The sequence below is a fragment of the Aphelocoma coerulescens genome, chromosome 3 (genome assembly GCF_041296385.1).
Source record: "Aphelocoma coerulescens isolate FSJ_1873_10779 chromosome 3, UR_Acoe_1.0, whole genome shotgun sequence".
NCBI lineage: Eukaryota > Metazoa > Chordata > Aves > Passeriformes > Corvidae > Aphelocoma > Aphelocoma coerulescens.
Genome location: NC_091016.1, coordinates 2178644 through 2196018, shown reverse-complemented (window position 1 = coordinate 2196018; position 17375 = coordinate 2178644). Strand labels below are relative to the sequence as shown.

General features: G+C 48.6%; 1 protein-coding gene across 1 annotated transcript in view; it reads right to left on the bottom strand.

Annotated features, from left to right (window-relative positions):
• The window catches only part of XRN2 (5'-3' exoribonuclease 2), a 32490-nt gene that overhangs the window by 10317 nt on the left and 4798 nt on the right, over positions 1–17375 (bottom strand). Inside the window, exons 4-27 of the mRNA XM_069008766.1 lie at positions 17109–17220; positions 16299–16357; positions 16130–16219; positions 15074–15146; positions 14931–14981; positions 14621–14778; positions 14157–14231; positions 13931–14064; positions 13787–13844; positions 13590–13697; positions 12917–12961; positions 12488–12619; positions 11354–11472; positions 9043–9178; positions 7364–7471; positions 7188–7277; positions 6631–6703; positions 5774–5857; positions 5099–5196; positions 4940–5019; positions 3751–3807; positions 3118–3186; positions 2884–3018; positions 1917–2044 (exon numbers count right to left, since the gene is read on the bottom strand). Coding sequence (XP_068864867.1) covers positions 1917–2044; positions 2884–3018; positions 3118–3186; positions 3751–3807; positions 4940–5019; positions 5099–5196; positions 5774–5857; positions 6631–6703; positions 7188–7277; positions 7364–7471; positions 9043–9178; positions 11354–11472; positions 12488–12619; positions 12917–12961; positions 13590–13697; positions 13787–13844; positions 13931–14064; positions 14157–14231; positions 14621–14778; positions 14931–14981; positions 15074–15146; positions 16130–16219; positions 16299–16357; positions 17109–17220 — 2272 coding nt within the window. The remainder of the gene's footprint in view (positions 1–1916; positions 2045–2883; positions 3019–3117; positions 3187–3750; positions 3808–4939; positions 5020–5098; positions 5197–5773; positions 5858–6630; positions 6704–7187; positions 7278–7363; positions 7472–9042; positions 9179–11353; positions 11473–12487; positions 12620–12916; positions 12962–13589; positions 13698–13786; positions 13845–13930; positions 14065–14156; positions 14232–14620; positions 14779–14930; positions 14982–15073; positions 15147–16129; positions 16220–16298; positions 16358–17108; positions 17221–17375) is intronic.

Here is a 17375-nt window from a genome sequence, read left to right as displayed (position 1 = left end):
TGGCACGTCCAAGGCAAATCAGGGAGCACCGGCGAGGAACACCCCCAGCCGGCTCCCGAGGAGGAGGTGGCTCCTGGCCTGACCGCGTCGCCCTTCCGGAGGCTGATTTCACCGCAGCGTGCGTAGAAAAAGACCCCACACCCAGGGGAAAGTTGCTCTGCGTCAGTGCCACTGAACGTGGGGGATTTCGACCACATCAGCTGCGGTTTTTCGGGGATGTGTGGGCTCCGGCTGCTTCCCAGTCCAGCCACGCCACAACAGCAGCTCTCTCACACCAGTACAGCTGATGAACACAACTCGGACACAGGAGACAACACCGTGTTATCCAAGAGGCCTTCCCGTTTCTTCTAACTTCATTTTCTAGCTGAAGGTACCTATGCTTTGATGGAGACACTTGGGGGCTGAACAGGAGGGGACTGCAAGAGGCAACAGGCTGTGCTGCCAGACCTAGGAACACCTTTGGGGTCCAGGCAGAATGCTGTCAGGGGGAAACCGGCCCAAGTGCTCGTGAATTCCCAAACACACCTGCGCAGGCAGACTGCTCCCACTCAGCAAGAGCCTCCCTGCAGCCAGGTTTGGGGAGCTGCTGACACTCCTCATCTTCACAGGCCTGCTGGGCACCAGACCCACACAAACTGTAACCCAGGATGTGTGACAATCTTGGGGCAGGTGAACATCCAAAAGGCTGATCCTAGCAGAAATCTGGGGCCGTGCCACCTGGAGGTGTTCTCCTAACATGGGTTTAAGCAGGTCTGACTCTGCCTGGTAAAAGAAGAGCTGAAGCACACGTGGTTCACTCAGCACTGACAGTCCTAGGTGGGCCGGGCTGGGGCCTGACCTTCCCGCTGGGCAGCAGGATGGGTTTGGGGAATGGCTCTAGGGAGCTACACATCCCTCAGGCAGTTGGATCCATCCTCCTGATGGACATGAGCCGTCCTCAGCCTCAAATAATGAGGCACTGAAAGAATCTCCAAATTCTGTGTCAAGCGCTGCCATAATCAGTTGCAAAGATTTCACACGGCAGTCCGCGCAAATGAGAAGTTAATTAGAGTTTAAGTCCAGTCTCCTGGGACAGCTCGGCGTCTCAGCAGAAGAGGAGGAGGAACACAACCCAGTGAAGTGGCAGAGAGCACGTCTGCAGTGTGCAGTGCTGCAGCGTCCCTGAAAGCAGCGCGCCGGGAAGCGGCTCCAGGGAGCGCGGCCGGCACGCGGCCCTGCGCGGCGAAGGAGCCTCCGTGAGGCGGCTCCACCTGGCTCCTCTCCCTGCTGCTCCAGACAACAGCAGGACAGCAACCTCTGCCCCGTGGAAAAAGCAGCACAACGAGGAGGGAAGAAGAGCCCAACCAATTGCTCTGAGGCTTGCCAGGCACACCTGCAGAACGCGGCTGCAGCGCTCTGAAGGGGAAGGAGGCGCACACCAAGGAAAGCCACCTGACAGTCTTCCGAGGCCACCAGATGGACTGGGGTTTCTCATCCACCAGCGGCTCCGAACCTCCTCAGTTTGAGCCAGACAATGGCACTGGGGGGCATTTGCCTGCAGAGTGCTGCCTGTTCAGCACAAGGGGCTCGGGAGCCACAAGGACGAGAGCTCGGGAAGCGCCTCACGGGCAGGATCAGCTCCAGGGACGTGGGACAGACAGAGCAGTTTGGAGCATTTCCCACAGCGCGCCAGGACTCGGCAGGAACAGCAGCACGGGGACTGCTGAGCTCCCCAAAACCTCCCCAAAACCACACAAATATTCTCTTTTTGGAGATGAATTTGAAACTGCAATGCCTGACTGGCGGTTCTGCCTTCCCATTCCCCACGTTCTCCTCTCCACGGCGTATTGAACCACAGATAAGTAAGTGAAATAGATACATATAGATCACGTTTAGACCTACCCAGCTGTGAGAAGCAGGAAGCAGAGCCCACTTACTTGAGAGCAGTTTGGGGATCTGCTGCTGCCCGCCCATGAGGGGCCTGGCGTAGGGGCTGCCGTAAGCTCCGAGCGGCACGGCGTTGGGATACATGCCTGGCATGCCCCTGTCCCTCGGCATCGTGTGGCTGTTAGGGGAAGAAATGGCAAGGGAGCAGGTCAGGATGCTGTGGTGATTCCATCTCCCAGCACAGCTGCCTCCCAGCCCATCCCACAGCCCAGGGATGCACCGGTGGATCGGGGCCCAGGCGCGTCCCGACGTGCACAGGCCTTGGGAGCTGCTCCCAGGGAAATGCTTGGGTTTCCAATGCCACAGCTGTGCCTTTTATTGTGACTGTGACATGCAAGAGGGTTCTCAAGCGCAGCCCCAGGACAGCCCCGCTTTTACTTCCTAAAAGGAGGTGCTTTTCCTTCTTGCAGCTCCTCCAGAGGCGTAAGATGAAGGTATTTTCTCTTCCTAAGGAGACACTCCAGACTAACTTTATTTGCCAGTATTACAGTCTCCTTTAAAACATTCCCTTCTCTGGCTCTGATAAATGCACAGCTCCTTGCACTCCCCAGTCTGGAAACCCATTTCATTTTTGAAGCTTCTTCGTTTTTAAAAGCATAAAAGACATTCCTGTCTTCATTAACAGTCTTAATTATCACATGTGCACAATATCCTCATTGTACCCTCTAGGAAGTATTCACCAAACAAGTTTTAAAAACCCAAAACAGCAGGAAAGTGAGCTAGAAATATTTGGGGGGGGGGGAATATCAAGAAGCAAGCAAGGCATTCCTGCAAAACCGCTGTAACATTCAGTTTTCAGCAATACTGAATTCAAATATCCCACCCTGAGGTGTCCAACATGGAAAAACCAGCACCTAAGCCTGGACACTCCAGGCCTGTCCCTTTCCTTGCTTGAATTTAAAAACGAACAAGGAGGGCAATCCCCCCAGCAAGGCAGCGGTCACCCCACAGCCTTACCCCAAGGTTCTGAATGCCGACTGGTCCAAGTGCACTGGTTTCCTGTCCCTGTTGAAGCCAAGCTGCGGCCTCCAAGGCCTGCCATCATTGTTGGTTTTTTCCCAGTCTCCTGGCTTCAGAACGGGAGCAGGTTTCCTTAACAGTAACAACAGTTCCATGAGCGCTTACCAGGAGCAAACACTCAGAGCAATCAATCACACTGGAATGACTTGAAAGCTGGCAGCTGACACTTACTTTGCCCCAGGTAACACGGTAGCCTTGAAAACAAAGTCTTCAGCAAACTGTGGGTCTTTGAAGGAGATGCTAGAAGAAAGTATTTGAGGGTTAGGTTCACTGGATAACAAGGACAAAATGAAACAGTAATCACTGCTTTATCACCAGGAAAGCTAGAAGCAAACAGAGAGCAGAACAACCTCACTCTTCCGGCTGGAATTCATGGTTTTCAGGACCAAGAAAGAACGAGGCTACAAGGAAAGAGAGTAATGGCTCCCAGGAAAGTTCAGCCTAAGTGACACAGCCTGAAGAGCAGCATCCCGACTGCTCATATACCATCTCCAAAGACAGGGAAAAAAATCCTGGGGACAGAGAGGCAGGGAGAAGCACAGAACAATTCCAGCCCCCTGACAGTGGCAGATGGAACAGCTGAACCCTTCCTTTAACTCATCACTGCCAGTAACAACACCCCCATTTAGGACATCCTTCCTACAGCGTCCTGACACGGCACGACTCAGCATTTCTTACTGCCTCTGCACGGCCATTCTGCTTGAACCAAGCCGTGCCTCTCTGGAGATAAAAATGACACAGGTTTTCAGGGCTCTGAGTGCTGCATGCTGTGCACCCTCACATCAAAGCCCAGAGTTTACTGACCTGACTGCAGAGTTCTGCGTGAGGTCCCGCAGCATGGGAACAGGAGACTCCACCACCCTGGCCAAGAGAAAAACCTCTGTCAGAACACCATGCAACGCATTTCTCACCATCTGCTGCTCTGCCAACTGAGCCTGCAAAACACTTATTCCAAAGTTAACTCGCCCTTCCCCTAAACCAAGTGCTTCCGCAAGCACCGGAGCGACCCAATCCTTGTGATGCCGCTTGTTTCGCAGCTGCTGTGTGGGGATTCTCTAGGGTCTGTCTAGGGAAGGCAATGCCAGAAGAGGTTTCTTGTTCCTGTTCCCTCCAAGAACAACTCTGACTCACTGGTATTCTTTCACAACCATGACAAGAACGGAGAAATGTCTATTAGTGGGACCTGGGGTACATTTTCTGTCCGACCAAGCCAGTGTTTGTGTACTTAACAAAAACAAGGCACTGAACAGCTGCTTGTGCCTCTGGGCACGGTCAGAGAAACGAGTGTGTGCCCTACAAGGTGAAGGTTACACTGATCGTTCCTCAAACTGGATGCATTCTCTAGAAAACTAAAAATATGGGTATTCTTCGTACATGCAGCTGAGAACAGCCCTGATTTTAGTGCTACAGCCTAAACTGACATGGACAAAATATATCTAAGCTATCACTACCTGGATTTTTCTCTGACGTAATGCAGGTTGGCATATAAAAAGCAGAGTTCTGGGGGTTTTAGGCAATGTGCCCTAACGGGGAGTCACATCAGCCCACATGAGCATCCACACAAAAGCAGAGAAGCCAAAACATGAACAAGGCCACAGAGCACTACTACTTTTATTACCCAGGCCTTGTTTACCTCATTAAAACAATAACTAAACACTGAAAAATCCACCTTCCACTGGCAAAACTACAAACAAACAAAGACTCCTCAGCAAATAAACAAATGCACCGGAGTGTTCAAAAGACATCTGGGGCTGCTTTAAAAGCCGAGTTGTGAGGTTAAAAGAATGGGATCGTAGAAGGAGAGTTTCACTGTTTTGCTGGGGGTCTCCCCCATGCTGGAGGTAACACAGGCCTGCTGTGAACCCTCAGAACTACGCACGCGGCCTTGTCAGGAGCCTTCATTCACCCCTCGTGGGCACACAAATATTCCTACGGCCCTAAGTGCGGGCCAGGTCCTTGAGCAGCAGGAACCCACCCCGAAGGCCACACTCACTGATCCGGGAGGACGGCGTTGTCGTTCAGCGTGAGCTTTCCCTGGATCCCGTGGCACAGCTCCGGCGGGATATCCACTGCCTGCGGAGAAGGGAGTTCTCCAGCTGAAGCACCACACCTCCCACCTGACCATTTCCACCGAGCAACAAGTGCAACCCACCTCTGTGTTTTTGGTCTTGTACTGTTCCACAATGAAGTCACAGAGCGGATGGTGCTTCCCAACAAAGAGAACGTCACCGCCAAGGCTGTTCCTTCTGCCTGGAAAAATGATGGGCACGGGGCAGGAGTTCAGAGGGAAGGAAAGAAGGAACGCAGCAAACTAGCAACCACTGCCCTGGTGACACCTCCACAAAAGCAGAGTTTCAGTGTGATTTAGGAGGAAGCTTTGAATGCTCCTTGAGAGTGTAGGAAAGACAATGTCTGCCCAGAGCGGGACGTGCCTGGTCACAAGGACAGCTGGCAGGCAGTAAAATAATGGGAATCTTGTGTTCAGTGGGGAAATGCTGAATTTAGAACAGAGGAACACTGCAGATACAGACAGAATTGACAAAACCCAGCCCCAAACCCCACACACCTCCCACAGTTTACCCCCAAGAACCAGATGTTATTTCTGCACACAGAGAAAACAAACGCTGGCCTTTATGAGCAGAACCAGAGTTACAAAAGCAAATCCACTGAGGATCCCTCCAACTACCAGCAGCACCCATGAGGAAGAGTCCCAACCAAACATCAAGTGCACCTTGTTCATTTAGGGGGAAATACATAGCTGGCAACGAAACACCCCAATGCTTTAACAAAACACCCCAGTTCTTTAACAAAGCACCCCAATTCTTACTCTCTTCAGGAGTGAGGTCAGGGTACACTTCCTCCAGGGCAGCTCTGAGGCGCCGCTCGTCCACAAAGGGCAACAATGCCACACCTGGCAAAACCAAACCAGTGTTCTCTCACGTTTGTTGGAAAAACCCAGAAGAACCCCAAAACCAGACACCAGGATGGTGCGCTCTGGTAAGTTTCCTGAGCCAAGAAACAGCTACAGCAGAGTGATTCTGAAGCAATTGCACTTTTGCTTCAGAAATCAGATCTTTCTGTGCCTTTATTCACAAAAAACCTGTTGCCCTCAAACTGAAAACCTGAAATTTTACCTGCAGTGTAAATGACACCCAGCCAGAGAATCTGGCAGACCTTGAAAATTAACCTTCTCTAAAGAAAGGAAAAGCTGCCTAAATGCCGTAGCTCTTTTTCCATTCTTTGTGTGCTCCAAAATATTTCTATATTCCCCAAAGTATTTTTGGCACAGTACTAATGAGCCACTGATTGAGCAGAACAAGATCCATTAATTAAATGCAAAGGAGACAAAAGACAATTACACACTGAGGCTCCTGAAAACAGAAGAATGATTAATCTAGTTCAGGACAAATTAACAAATCTAGAATGACTGCAGAAATTACCAATAATCACTGCCAAACTCCAAAACCAGGTACCGAACCATAATTTGATCTTCATGCTGATTTCTTTTTTTCCAAAATACACCTGCTGTAAAATGCTTGTCCCCACAACAAGTAACACAAGTTACCTTTGTGACTTGCTGCAGTGTTTTCTCACTGAGATGATTTTCCAATTTCTCTTTATTTTTACAGGTTTTTAAGACTAATGTCTAAAAATTAAAAAAAAAAAAAAGTGCTGAAATTTCACCTTGCCAAGCATACTTCTTCCCATTCAAATCGATAGCAAAATCTTCAGGGTAGAAGTCAATGATGCTTGATTCCTAGAGTTGAGAAACCAAAAATCACCTTTAAAGCCAACTCTGGCACGGGTTCAGAATGTCACGTGGTGCCAAACAGAAAGATCTTTGATAACAGGAACGTCTTTCATTAAGTGCCATCTAAGCCCAAAGTGAGGAGGACGGGCACTTGCGTTACTCAGAGATTTAAAATAAGGAACTAGGGAGGAGAGAATAATTAGGATAAGGAGGAGAGCTAATTAGGGTAAGTTATGTGCTCCCCAACTAAGTTTTGGAAGGTTTCTGTAAGAAACGAGACCATCTGAAGTGTAAGAGAGCTGGGAAATGTCATCTGAATTCCAAGCAATCACTTCTTCTAAGGATTTCTGAAGAACCACTGCCACCTACCAAACCCCTGCCCTCCTGGTCTGCAGCATTTTCTCTGCCTGAAGTGAGAAGCAGCAGGCCACGTTCACACCACTGCAAGATGACCTGAGCTTCCAGACAGGAATACAAGATGGATTCTCACCGGGTCTGTCATGAGTTTCCTCCATGTCGGCGGCAGAAAATTCCCACTGGCGGCCGGGAACACCCCCATCAGCTGTTCAAGAGGCTTGAACTGTTGAAAGCAGACAAGTAGATGTGGGACACTTCTAATGGGAGGGTAAATCAGCAGTGAACGAACGGATAAACCAAGAGCCCTACCGGTTTGGAGCCCTTCTCAAAGTCTGAGGGCATGTCTGCAATTCCCTCGAAGTCCGAGGCAAAGGGAGCGTAGTGGAAAGGGTAATACCAGTTCCAGGATGCACAGCCCTGGGGCAGGGAGGGGAGAAGACACAAAATCAGGCACAGCAGCAAATTAAAACCATGCAGGCTGGTCACCAAATATGACAAAAGGGCAGGGAGCAGTACTGTCCTGGCAGCACACAGCAAAATCCCGCTGCTAACCTGGGGTGGCGTGGGGGAGCAGAGACACCCAGCATCTGCTGCAGGCTGAAAAGCATCCTGGTTTTACCTGGTGCTTTCCTCCCCAGGGAGGGAGTGTGTGTCCCCTAGTAGTGTGCACTAGCGCACACTTGGAGCAGCACTCTGCTCTTCCCCTCCTGTTCTCCTGCCTTGAGCAGTGGGGAATACACAGCGTGTCCTCAGGAAGGAGAAAATCAAGCAAACTCAAAACACACCAGAACACCATGCACCTCGTAGAGGAAACGTGGCTCCAGGAGGTCTAAGTCAAGCTTTCACCTCCTCAGCTATTTTTCTTAGCAGCACCACTTGAAACAAAAGCCCACTACTATTCTGACTTCCAGTTCTGAACAATTAAATGTCAACGAGGCTCCTCCAGTGATATTTTTGGTACAAAATTACAGCGCCTATAATTATTCGCTGCAGTCCTTCAGACAGACTCCAAATGTTTCAAAAGCCAGGTGGATTGCTTTCATTCTTTTTTCCCCTTTTTTCTCCCCCCTCTCCAAACAGATGTTCCCACTAGTGGGACATGCCCTGCATCATCAGCTCTCTGTAGGAATGGAAAGGCACATGATGTATTCTGGCACAAGTTTTACAGACAGCCAGCAGCAGTTATTGGAGTCAGTTTTTACTGTGGTGAAAAGAAAAAAAGCCAAACAAAGACACTCGAGCAACCCTATTTTGGAGCTCCCCCAGCCCAGTGGCTTCCTAACACAGCCCCGTGCGGAAGCTCCGAGTTCCTGCTGAGACAGACAAACTGCAGGGGCTGGAGCACATTGTGCTCCCAGGTCACACAGCCAATCTGACTGACTCTGCCTTCAGGGCACGGAGCTCCTTATTAACCATCAGTGCAACAAAACCCCACCACGGCCCACTAATCTCTTGCCAATCTGACATCTCAATTATCAAAAGATTTAAATCGGATCCAGATTACTTCAGTCGCAACACACTTCATGGAACAGCATTACAACCCACGGAGGAGACTGACAACTCCCTCCCTTGCAAATTCTTACTGGCATTTCACATTTCACAGGCTTTGTCCTTTGTTCCCTCATTTAGTCACCTGTAATGTCACTATTTCTGGGAAAGGGAAAACAGCAGCAGTTCTTGCTGCACCAGCAAGTGGTGGGGCACTTGATGGGAGAACCTGAATCCCAGAACCATCAAGGCTGGAAAAGAGAGACTCTGAGACCAGAGTCCAACGTGTGACCAATCACCACTCTGTCAACCAGATCAGAGCAGTGCATGCCATGTCCAGCTGCTCCTTCAGCAGCTCCAGGGATGGCGAAACTGCATTCGAACCCCCAGAGTCAAACAGAATTGGGCACACATTTATTTTACCTCTCCAAAAAAACCCCATGGCTTTTCCAAAACGAGCAACAGACCGAAACAAAATCAGACAAGAAGCTCTGGGGTACCTGATAGTAGTATCTGAGAACCCAGCAAAGCCCTTCCACGTAGGACTGCACAACCTTGCGACGGAATTTCTCATCTGACGCGTCCACGTCGAATTTGTTTTTGTAGTAGCGCTGCTTCCAACCGGTTTCCCACAACCTGCAACACAACCAGGCACGGATAACACGTTTCCACGGACGGACACCTTAACAGATGCACACCTGCAGGTCTGAACTACAATGTAAGACCAAGCCCCTTGCTACTTCAGTTGCCATTTGTATACAGTTTGAATGAATGCAGAAAAAGTGATGCTCAGCAGCAACAGAATAAAATGTGACTGTTGGCAGAACTGACAGTGTTTTCCCGCTACTCCAAATACAAAGGCAAGCAAATCAGTAATAATAATGTCCATGTTCTGCTGCTGCTTGGACAAGCTGTGACTACCAGAGGCACTTCTGCAGCTCAGCGCCCTGTGCTTGCTGCCTCACATCAGATGAGCTCCCTTTCACCCAGGATTTTCAGTCTCTCAGGCCAGAGATGGACGCTGGGATCACAGCAGCCACCTCGGCCACGGCTCATCCTTCCTTCACACAGCTCCCCCTCACGTCTGTCCACAGATGGGGCAGGGAGAACAAACACTTGTTCTTCGTTCACACAGGGGCACCTGCACCCTGCAGCTCTGCTGTATCACGTCAGCAAAGAACCAAACTGGTTAAACCACATAATCCCTTAATAACAATTTGTTTTCTTAAACAGACTTCTGTTCCAAAAAACTCCAAGAGGTCACCTCAAGCTGGCACTGGTCAGACTCTCCCAGAGCCCTAACTCCTGTGTGTGGAGCTGCAGGAGAGACCCATGAGCTAGTCAGGCTTCCTTACGGGATGCGCATCCCCTTGGCTCTGCGAAGAGGATCTTCCCTCGCTTCTGTCTTGAGACAGTTGCTCAGGACAGGGACCCTTTGTAAATCCTTCCAAGATGATTCAGACTGATGGGCAGGCAGAGAAGCCAAGAGATGTTTTCAAGGCTTCCAGAGAAGCAGGTGAGCAAGGACAGAGCTCCTGGCACAGAAGGCTTGAGGGATGCAGTCAAGAACATCTGTGGGCTCTGAGCTGCCTGGCAGACAGACACTCGCATAAATTCAAAAAACCTTCCTGTGACATAAAACCCATCTGCAGAGCCGACTGCAACAATTTGTTCTGGTTTCAAAGTCATTCTAAACACAGAACATATTTTCACAAACAGCCTGGCCGTATCTAGGACATCTATGCAGTTCTTTTTATTTACGATGCCAAGCATAGAATTAGCTTCCACTCAGAAAAGGACATGAAAAATATTCTGAGCTACAAGAGCTTAAGGAACTGTGGTTGAATGTAGCACATCCTCTTCCTTGGCAATACCAACCCTGTCAGAACCACTGCTGCTTGTAAAGCACCACAGTTCATTCACACTGCTCAAGCTTCTTTCAGAACCTCTGCTGATACTCAGACGGAAAGGAATATTAACAGTTATCCTGATTTTATATAAAAATTCTGCTTGCTTGATTAAAAAAAAAAAATCAGTCCCTTCAGATACAGACACATGGGAAAGAAAATAAGAATGAGAGCTAGAATTGTAATATTGGCAAAGCTGATGGGCTGCATGTCACAAACACATTGTGGTGACTGTGACCAGAACTCCACAAGGAAACAACCCTGGGTGTTTTCCCACGTCCACCCAGGGCCTGACTGCACAGACACCAAATCCCCATGGCTGCATTTCTCAGGAACAGCTGCAAGGGCCTTCACCCTCGACTCAAACAGCAAGAGCTTCATTGAAACCCTTCACCAGTGCAGGCTCACTGGTACTTAATGCTCAGAAAATTCCTGTCTCGACCATCCCAGGCTCAGCCTTCCTAAGACGGTGCAAGAACTCGGAGATAAACCCGGGCCTGCTGCAAACCACAGATGGAGGAGACCACTGGAAGTGAGGACAAACGCTGCTGCCCACGCGAGCAGCCCGAGACGCGCGGGTTAAACAGCTCCCAGATTCCAGGGAACAGCGGCATTCCGCTCACATAATCAGGGAATGTCTCGCCAAGCTCGGTCTCGGAGGGAGCAGTGGCTTGGAGGCTGCAAACCTGCACGCATACTAATCTGGATACTTGGGTTTAACAGCCGGAGCTCACCCATCTCACCGGAATTTACTGGATATTCTCACCCTCCACATTAATTACCTCTGGATAAAAAGATCATAGGAAAGCATCCGAAGGCACTGCTGCACTGAGCTAAATGGCATTAATTAGGCTGCATCTATCTCAGCAATTTGCTAACAAAGTGCTACAAAAAATGGCCTCACCTGATATTATCCTCTGGCTCAGGTTCACTGTCACTATCCTCAGATTTCCGCTTAATTCCTCCTCCCAGGGACGGGCTGCCATCAGGAGTCAGGCTGGTGTTTGGAGATGCTGAAGTTGTCTAGGGTCAGAATTATTACAGATAAATAGGGGGAGGGGGGGTGGGGAGAGGAGAGGAGGATTTATGAGGCTTTTAAAATTCAAGTTAAAATTAACAGCTCTGTGATAATCACGGGCCTTCTCTTCAGCTCCAAAAAAACTCCAGGCAAAGGCTGCACAACCCCTTAACCCATCGAGTCAAGGAGCAAAAGGGAAAAACACATCCCTGTTAAAAGGCAGGCACTGATGCGCAGAGGCAAAGATGCCACTGGTTTGGAGAGAGAAAAGGATGCAGTAAACAACACAGTAGGAATTGATTTAAAAATGCCATTTCAGATACATTCCAATTTTGGAGTACCACTGCAGCTTCTGCTACAACTTCCTTTTGCAGCACTAGTGAAAAAAAAAAAAAAGGTGCTTCTAAGGTGCTCAGAACTGCCAGAAATACTCTTGAGTTCCTTCACAGCTGGTCTTTTAAACACCTCTCAGATTTACCTATTTTAATATTAGGGCCTAAAAGAAACGTCTCCCGTTCCATAAGGGAACTAATTTGTGTGACTCAGGAGCAAAAAGTGTTTTGGGATTAAAAGGGAAGAGCAGCAGAAATTATACTTTGGAAAAGCACATTGTACTTCGACTTCAGAGACAGAACAGACATCTTTGTGATGAAAAGAACTTTTAATTTGGTCGCTGCTTGGATGAAGATCTCTACCCAGAAAGAAAATATTTGTCGTAATTGTTATTTAAAGTGAACAGGACTTCTAGCAGAGCACTTCTTCCCTGTTTTCCCTCACTAACACCACCTTGCCCAAAACTTCATCCGAGTCTCTCCTTTCCCCAGGGAAAAGCATCATTCCAAGCAGGAATGAAGAAGACAATTTTATTCAAGCAGGCTTAGAAAAATCAGTCATTAAAAGCCACTTCCTCAAAGAATAATGTTTTAGGTGTCAGCTTTTCAAGAAAACCCGAAGGGGCAGAGAAAAAGGTGCCTGGAGTATTTCCTTTCTCTGTGCCAACACCTCAGAACATGTACTCACAGAGTTCTGCCTGTCGTGCATCCTCATCTCAAAGGCAGCTTGTCGAGGGTTACTGATTGCCTGAGGGCTGGATCGATTTCCCAGGGCTTGAGGGGAAAACTGGCCACCAGGAATAAAGGAAGGCTGATCCCTCTGCAAGATAAACACACACGAGGCTGCTGAAAGAGCTGTGTGATCTCTCCAGCACTGAGGTGATGCTCTCCCACAACTGTCAGATTAACATTACATGGAACTGAATACACAAGGGCCCATTCTTAAAATATCCAAATAGAAAAAAAACCCCAACGTAATTTAAAATTTTTAAACTTCGAAATAGTTCACACGCAAGCCAGAAGACACCACGATCACACCTGCAGTTCCAACCTCCAGAAACAAAAGCAGACATTTCAATTCTTGCTAGTTTCTGCACTGGGTGAGGAGCTCACTTACCTTCAATCTTTTCCTTTTCTCTTTCTGCCGTCTTTTAAAGTTATCCTAAGCAAAGAACAAAGGGAAATAAAGTGAGTCAAGGACACAAATTCCTTGGAAAATGGTTTCCTTATAATCCTCAACTGACCATGCCACAAGGTTTTAAGGGAATGTTCTGAATGAGACACAGAAATGGGATGGAATTTCCTAACCCTACCCTGAAAATCTGTGGGGGAAAAAAAGCCAGCTGGGTACTCAAAGCCCCAGAGCTCTGGTAATGGCTTAAACCATCTGCTAAATTTAGCTGTAGCCTTACTGGGGGCTGACAGCAGTGTCAAAGGACACAGACTCCTTGCCTGCACTGCAGAGCTGCCCAAAGAAAGTGTCAAAGACACATTAAACTCTCACAAACAGGGAAAGAGAACTCGAGGAAAGGTTTTTTTCATTCTGTGATTCCCGGGCCAACTGAAAACCTGAACGTCAAACTGGCATTTCCAGGAAAAGCAGCTCAGCTGGAAGCACAAGATTATTTTTTGAGCATGGAAGAATTCACCAGCGATTATAACAAAGAAAATACAAAACCTGGCTTTGTTTTTTTTTTTTTCTCCTTATTCTCTTAAAGGAGTGTCTTTGGCTAACAGTAAGCGATTAAAACCGAACTCCAAGAACGTAAGAGCAGCAACAAAATAATTACATCGTCGTCTTTCCTCTTTTTGAAAATACTGTCTTCAACCTCCCCAACAGCCAGCATGATCATCTGGACCCGCTGCAGGTTCACAAACCCACTTTCAGTGAGGTAGCCCTGCAGGTCAGAGAACAACAGAGGTGAGAAACAAGCCCGCTCTGCAGCACACAGGCAGGTATTTTTAAAGGAAGAGGAAGGACTCTCACCCCGGTTTTGTGCACCACGTTTTTATAGATGTTAACCAAGCGATCGATCGCTCCCTCCCTAAACACAAACCACAGGGTGAGACTGGCGCCAGTTAAAAGCACAGGAGCCCTTCTTGCAGGGAAAGAAAACACATTCTCATGTACCTGATCTCCAGAGATGGCAGATGAGGGAGGAAGTCATTCCCCACAAAGAAGCACATGAAGACCCAGTCATCAACACTCCTTTCAAAATCAAAGGTGAAAGGCAAGCTGGCCATCGTGAGCTCTCTCTCCAAATACTGCAACACACACGCACACAGGAGAAAGGAGCTTAGGAAACGCAGCCCAGGGTCTGAAGTGGCACTCACAGCAAGCGGCTGCTGCGCCTCACCTCTCGCAGGACACACAGGCGGATGAAGATGAATTCCTGTTCCGAGATCGGCAGGGTGTCGGCGAACTGATCGTGCTAAAACAGAGGGGACTCGCGTTAGATCCGAGCGCATCCCAGAGCTTCTCCAGCCCCGCTTTCACGGCTTGCTGCGAGAGGGGTTAACAGGGATCCAAGAACCGGCTCCCAAGCCCTTGTGCCAAGTGTGGATCTTGCTGCTCTGCACCTACGTTTAGTTCTTGATCCTTTTTTCTCATTTGGTGGGAAATACCCCGAACGACAAAACACCACAAGGGAGGGTGTCGGGTTTGGCACGGTACTTTTGTGTTTTTACTTCCAAGAGGAAAGCCAGGTATTCCCAATAACAATTTGCAGCATGCTTCAGCCAAAACCAACAGCAAGAACGATTTGAGGATCGCCTTCTACACTACAGATTAAAAAAATCCTAGAAACAGCAAAATTCTTACCTTTCCTTGCTTTTCTCTGGGCAGACCTTGGCAATCCTTAACCTCATGCCCCATCTGGTTACAGAGAGCACATGGCTTGGGTTTATTTGGTTTGAACTCTTCCCTAATGATGGTGAAGTTTGGTTCGTGTGTAGCTAAGCCAAGCATGATCAGATCAGCTACCGAGCAAGAGAGAAGAATAAAACATGATGAAGGATAAACATCATCGAGTTTTGGGGCTTTTTTTAGAAAAAAGTTTACAAGCAAAGTAGGTTCTGCCTCAACCAAGACGTTGATGTGATCACCCAGAAACCACAAGAGAGGAACTCACCGTCAGCCCCACACAGACAGTGGTGAGTGTTCGGGTCGTGGTTTGGTTGTGCTGCATAAAAGAAAATTACGTTTTGTCAAAGTCGTGCAAAGTGAGTTCTTACTGACCACACCTTAAAATGTCCACATTAATTGGAATTTTACCTCTTTGCCTCCTGATGTAATCCATGATTTTATGTTCCCCTTCACCAGGAGCACTGGCGTCCGACAAAATAACCTGAAAAACATCCAAACCACATCAACAATTAATGCTGCCCCAGGAAAAAAAACAGTAACGTATGCACTGAACACAGCACCTGACTCATGAATACCTGAAACTCTAATTTGTGGCCTCAACTAAAATAACGTGATTTAGGATGAAATTATTTCATGAGCATGGAACCAGTGAAGAGACCCTCACTTTCCTCTGGCAGTTCCAGGCTGAAGGTGACGTTGATTCAAATTCCACTGAAACGATCACGTCACCTTGGACGTGTCCTGATAAACCATCAGGGCAACGGAACAGGCACTGCAGAACTCGCAGATTCAGCTCATTGATGCACTGGAACACGACCTCGTCACCCCCTCCTCTCCCTGCCATCCTGACGAGCATTAGTGTCCACAAACCCCCATCTGATGGGGAGAATCGAGCAGAGCCAACTGCCCTCGAATGAGAGCACTCAAATGGTCAGCTCATGCCAAATAACACAAGCAGCTGCATTTCCTGCCTGCTCTGCTCCTTGTGTGCACAGAACCGGGGGAGTGCAGCGGTTGGGCAAGAAGAGGGGAGAATCTCCAAGCCCAGAAAGCTGACGTGTATTATTGTCACTGCCTGCTGTTAGAGCCATGGAGAAAACACAGCCTTGATGAGAGAGCAACTAAAAAAGAGAAAACAGCGCCAAAACCACAACTACAATGTATCTTCACACTTTCCCTGACAGCAGAAAAAGTATTCTTCAAGCCCTGTCTCCCATGAGGTGAAATTGCAGCTTTCAGCAGCACACCTCGGCTCTTCAGTGAAATCACAGGAAATGGTGCTGGGAGATGGAGCTATCAGCACGAAATGGACCTCCAAAGTCCCAGCAGGATGGGCAGGTCAGCCCGCTGTCAGTAACAGCTCGGAGCCAGGCCGAGAGACAAACCTGTCAAATTTCTACTGCTCTTCAGCTGGATCCCAAAGAGCTCCTTCATTTCCCTCAAGGGTGAAAGTGGCGAACTTACTGTCAGGTTCTTCCAGCCCGGGTCGCTGTTCAGGCGGTCGGCGATGTAATAGCGGAGGCATTTAGCGAGATTGTCCATAAACTCGGTTCCCTGAAAAGGGTTGGGAGGGAAGAAATTAAACCTTCATTCGGCCTTTGGCAACCGCTGGCTACAGGGCCAGGCCACTCACCGGGGTGATACAGTTGCTGTCAAACCTCTCCTTCACCTCCTCTGGAGGCAGAAAGCCACCTGGAGCAACAGAAACAGTCTTTGAGTTATGTCCCAGATGGACCCTTGCCAACATTTTTGCATGAGGAAACCCAGACAGCTCCCCTGGGAATAATTAACTCACTGAAACCAGTCTGTTTAATAAAATTCCTGCAAAACAAAACTAAACCAGCTCTTACCACTGTACTATCTCCTCCACCCTACAGCTGTTACCACGTTTATGAACGCTGTTACTTCAGCAAAGTGATTTCAAAGCCCAGACAGCAGCAGCACACTCCCCTCTCACTCCAGCTGTGTCACCGCCACCCTCAAAGTTGCTCTGACTTCTGTTTCCTCAGTGAGTTTAGAGCTTCCACTGTCAAGTAACTCCCCTTGCTGGCAGCTCATTAACCCTGTGCGGGAGTACTTCCATCCGATCCCTGCTTTTAAGCCTCAATCCTCCTTTCATCAAGCCCTACAAATGTGTACTTCCTTCCATAAGGGTTTTGGTTGTTTCCCACTGCATTTATCCCCGCTCTTCTGTTCAATCTATTTTCAAAAGGAATTAAGAGCACTCAACACAAACTCATTCCAGGCAGGAGACCGAAGAAGAAAAAGATGACATTTTGTTTTGTCTCAGTTCTTAACTTTGGAAAACACAGATCCAGCTTTCCCTGGGCTTGTTCTCCCCTTTTCCCAGCGACGCACACACACAGCCCTGTTCAAAACCTCGCCGAGGCGATCAAACAAGGTGCTTCTCGTGGAAGAGCCCCTGATAAGGTCACTGCCCTACCTTTGGCCAGAATTTCTTGTCGGATTTTTTGCTTCTCCTCAGCAGCTTCCATGCCCTCCTTTGAGGCTCTGAATCTCCTGGACCGCTGTTGATTCATTTTGGCACGTGGAGCCTGAAAAAAAAGTATGGAAAACCTCAGGTCACCTGGGGCACCCGGACAATGTCTCCTGTCCTGAGAGCTGCTTCAGGCTACAAGTTATTGACAGAGGTGATTTCTCATCAGACCTACTGAAGGCCAGGCCGGACGGAGCAACCTGTGCCGGCGGA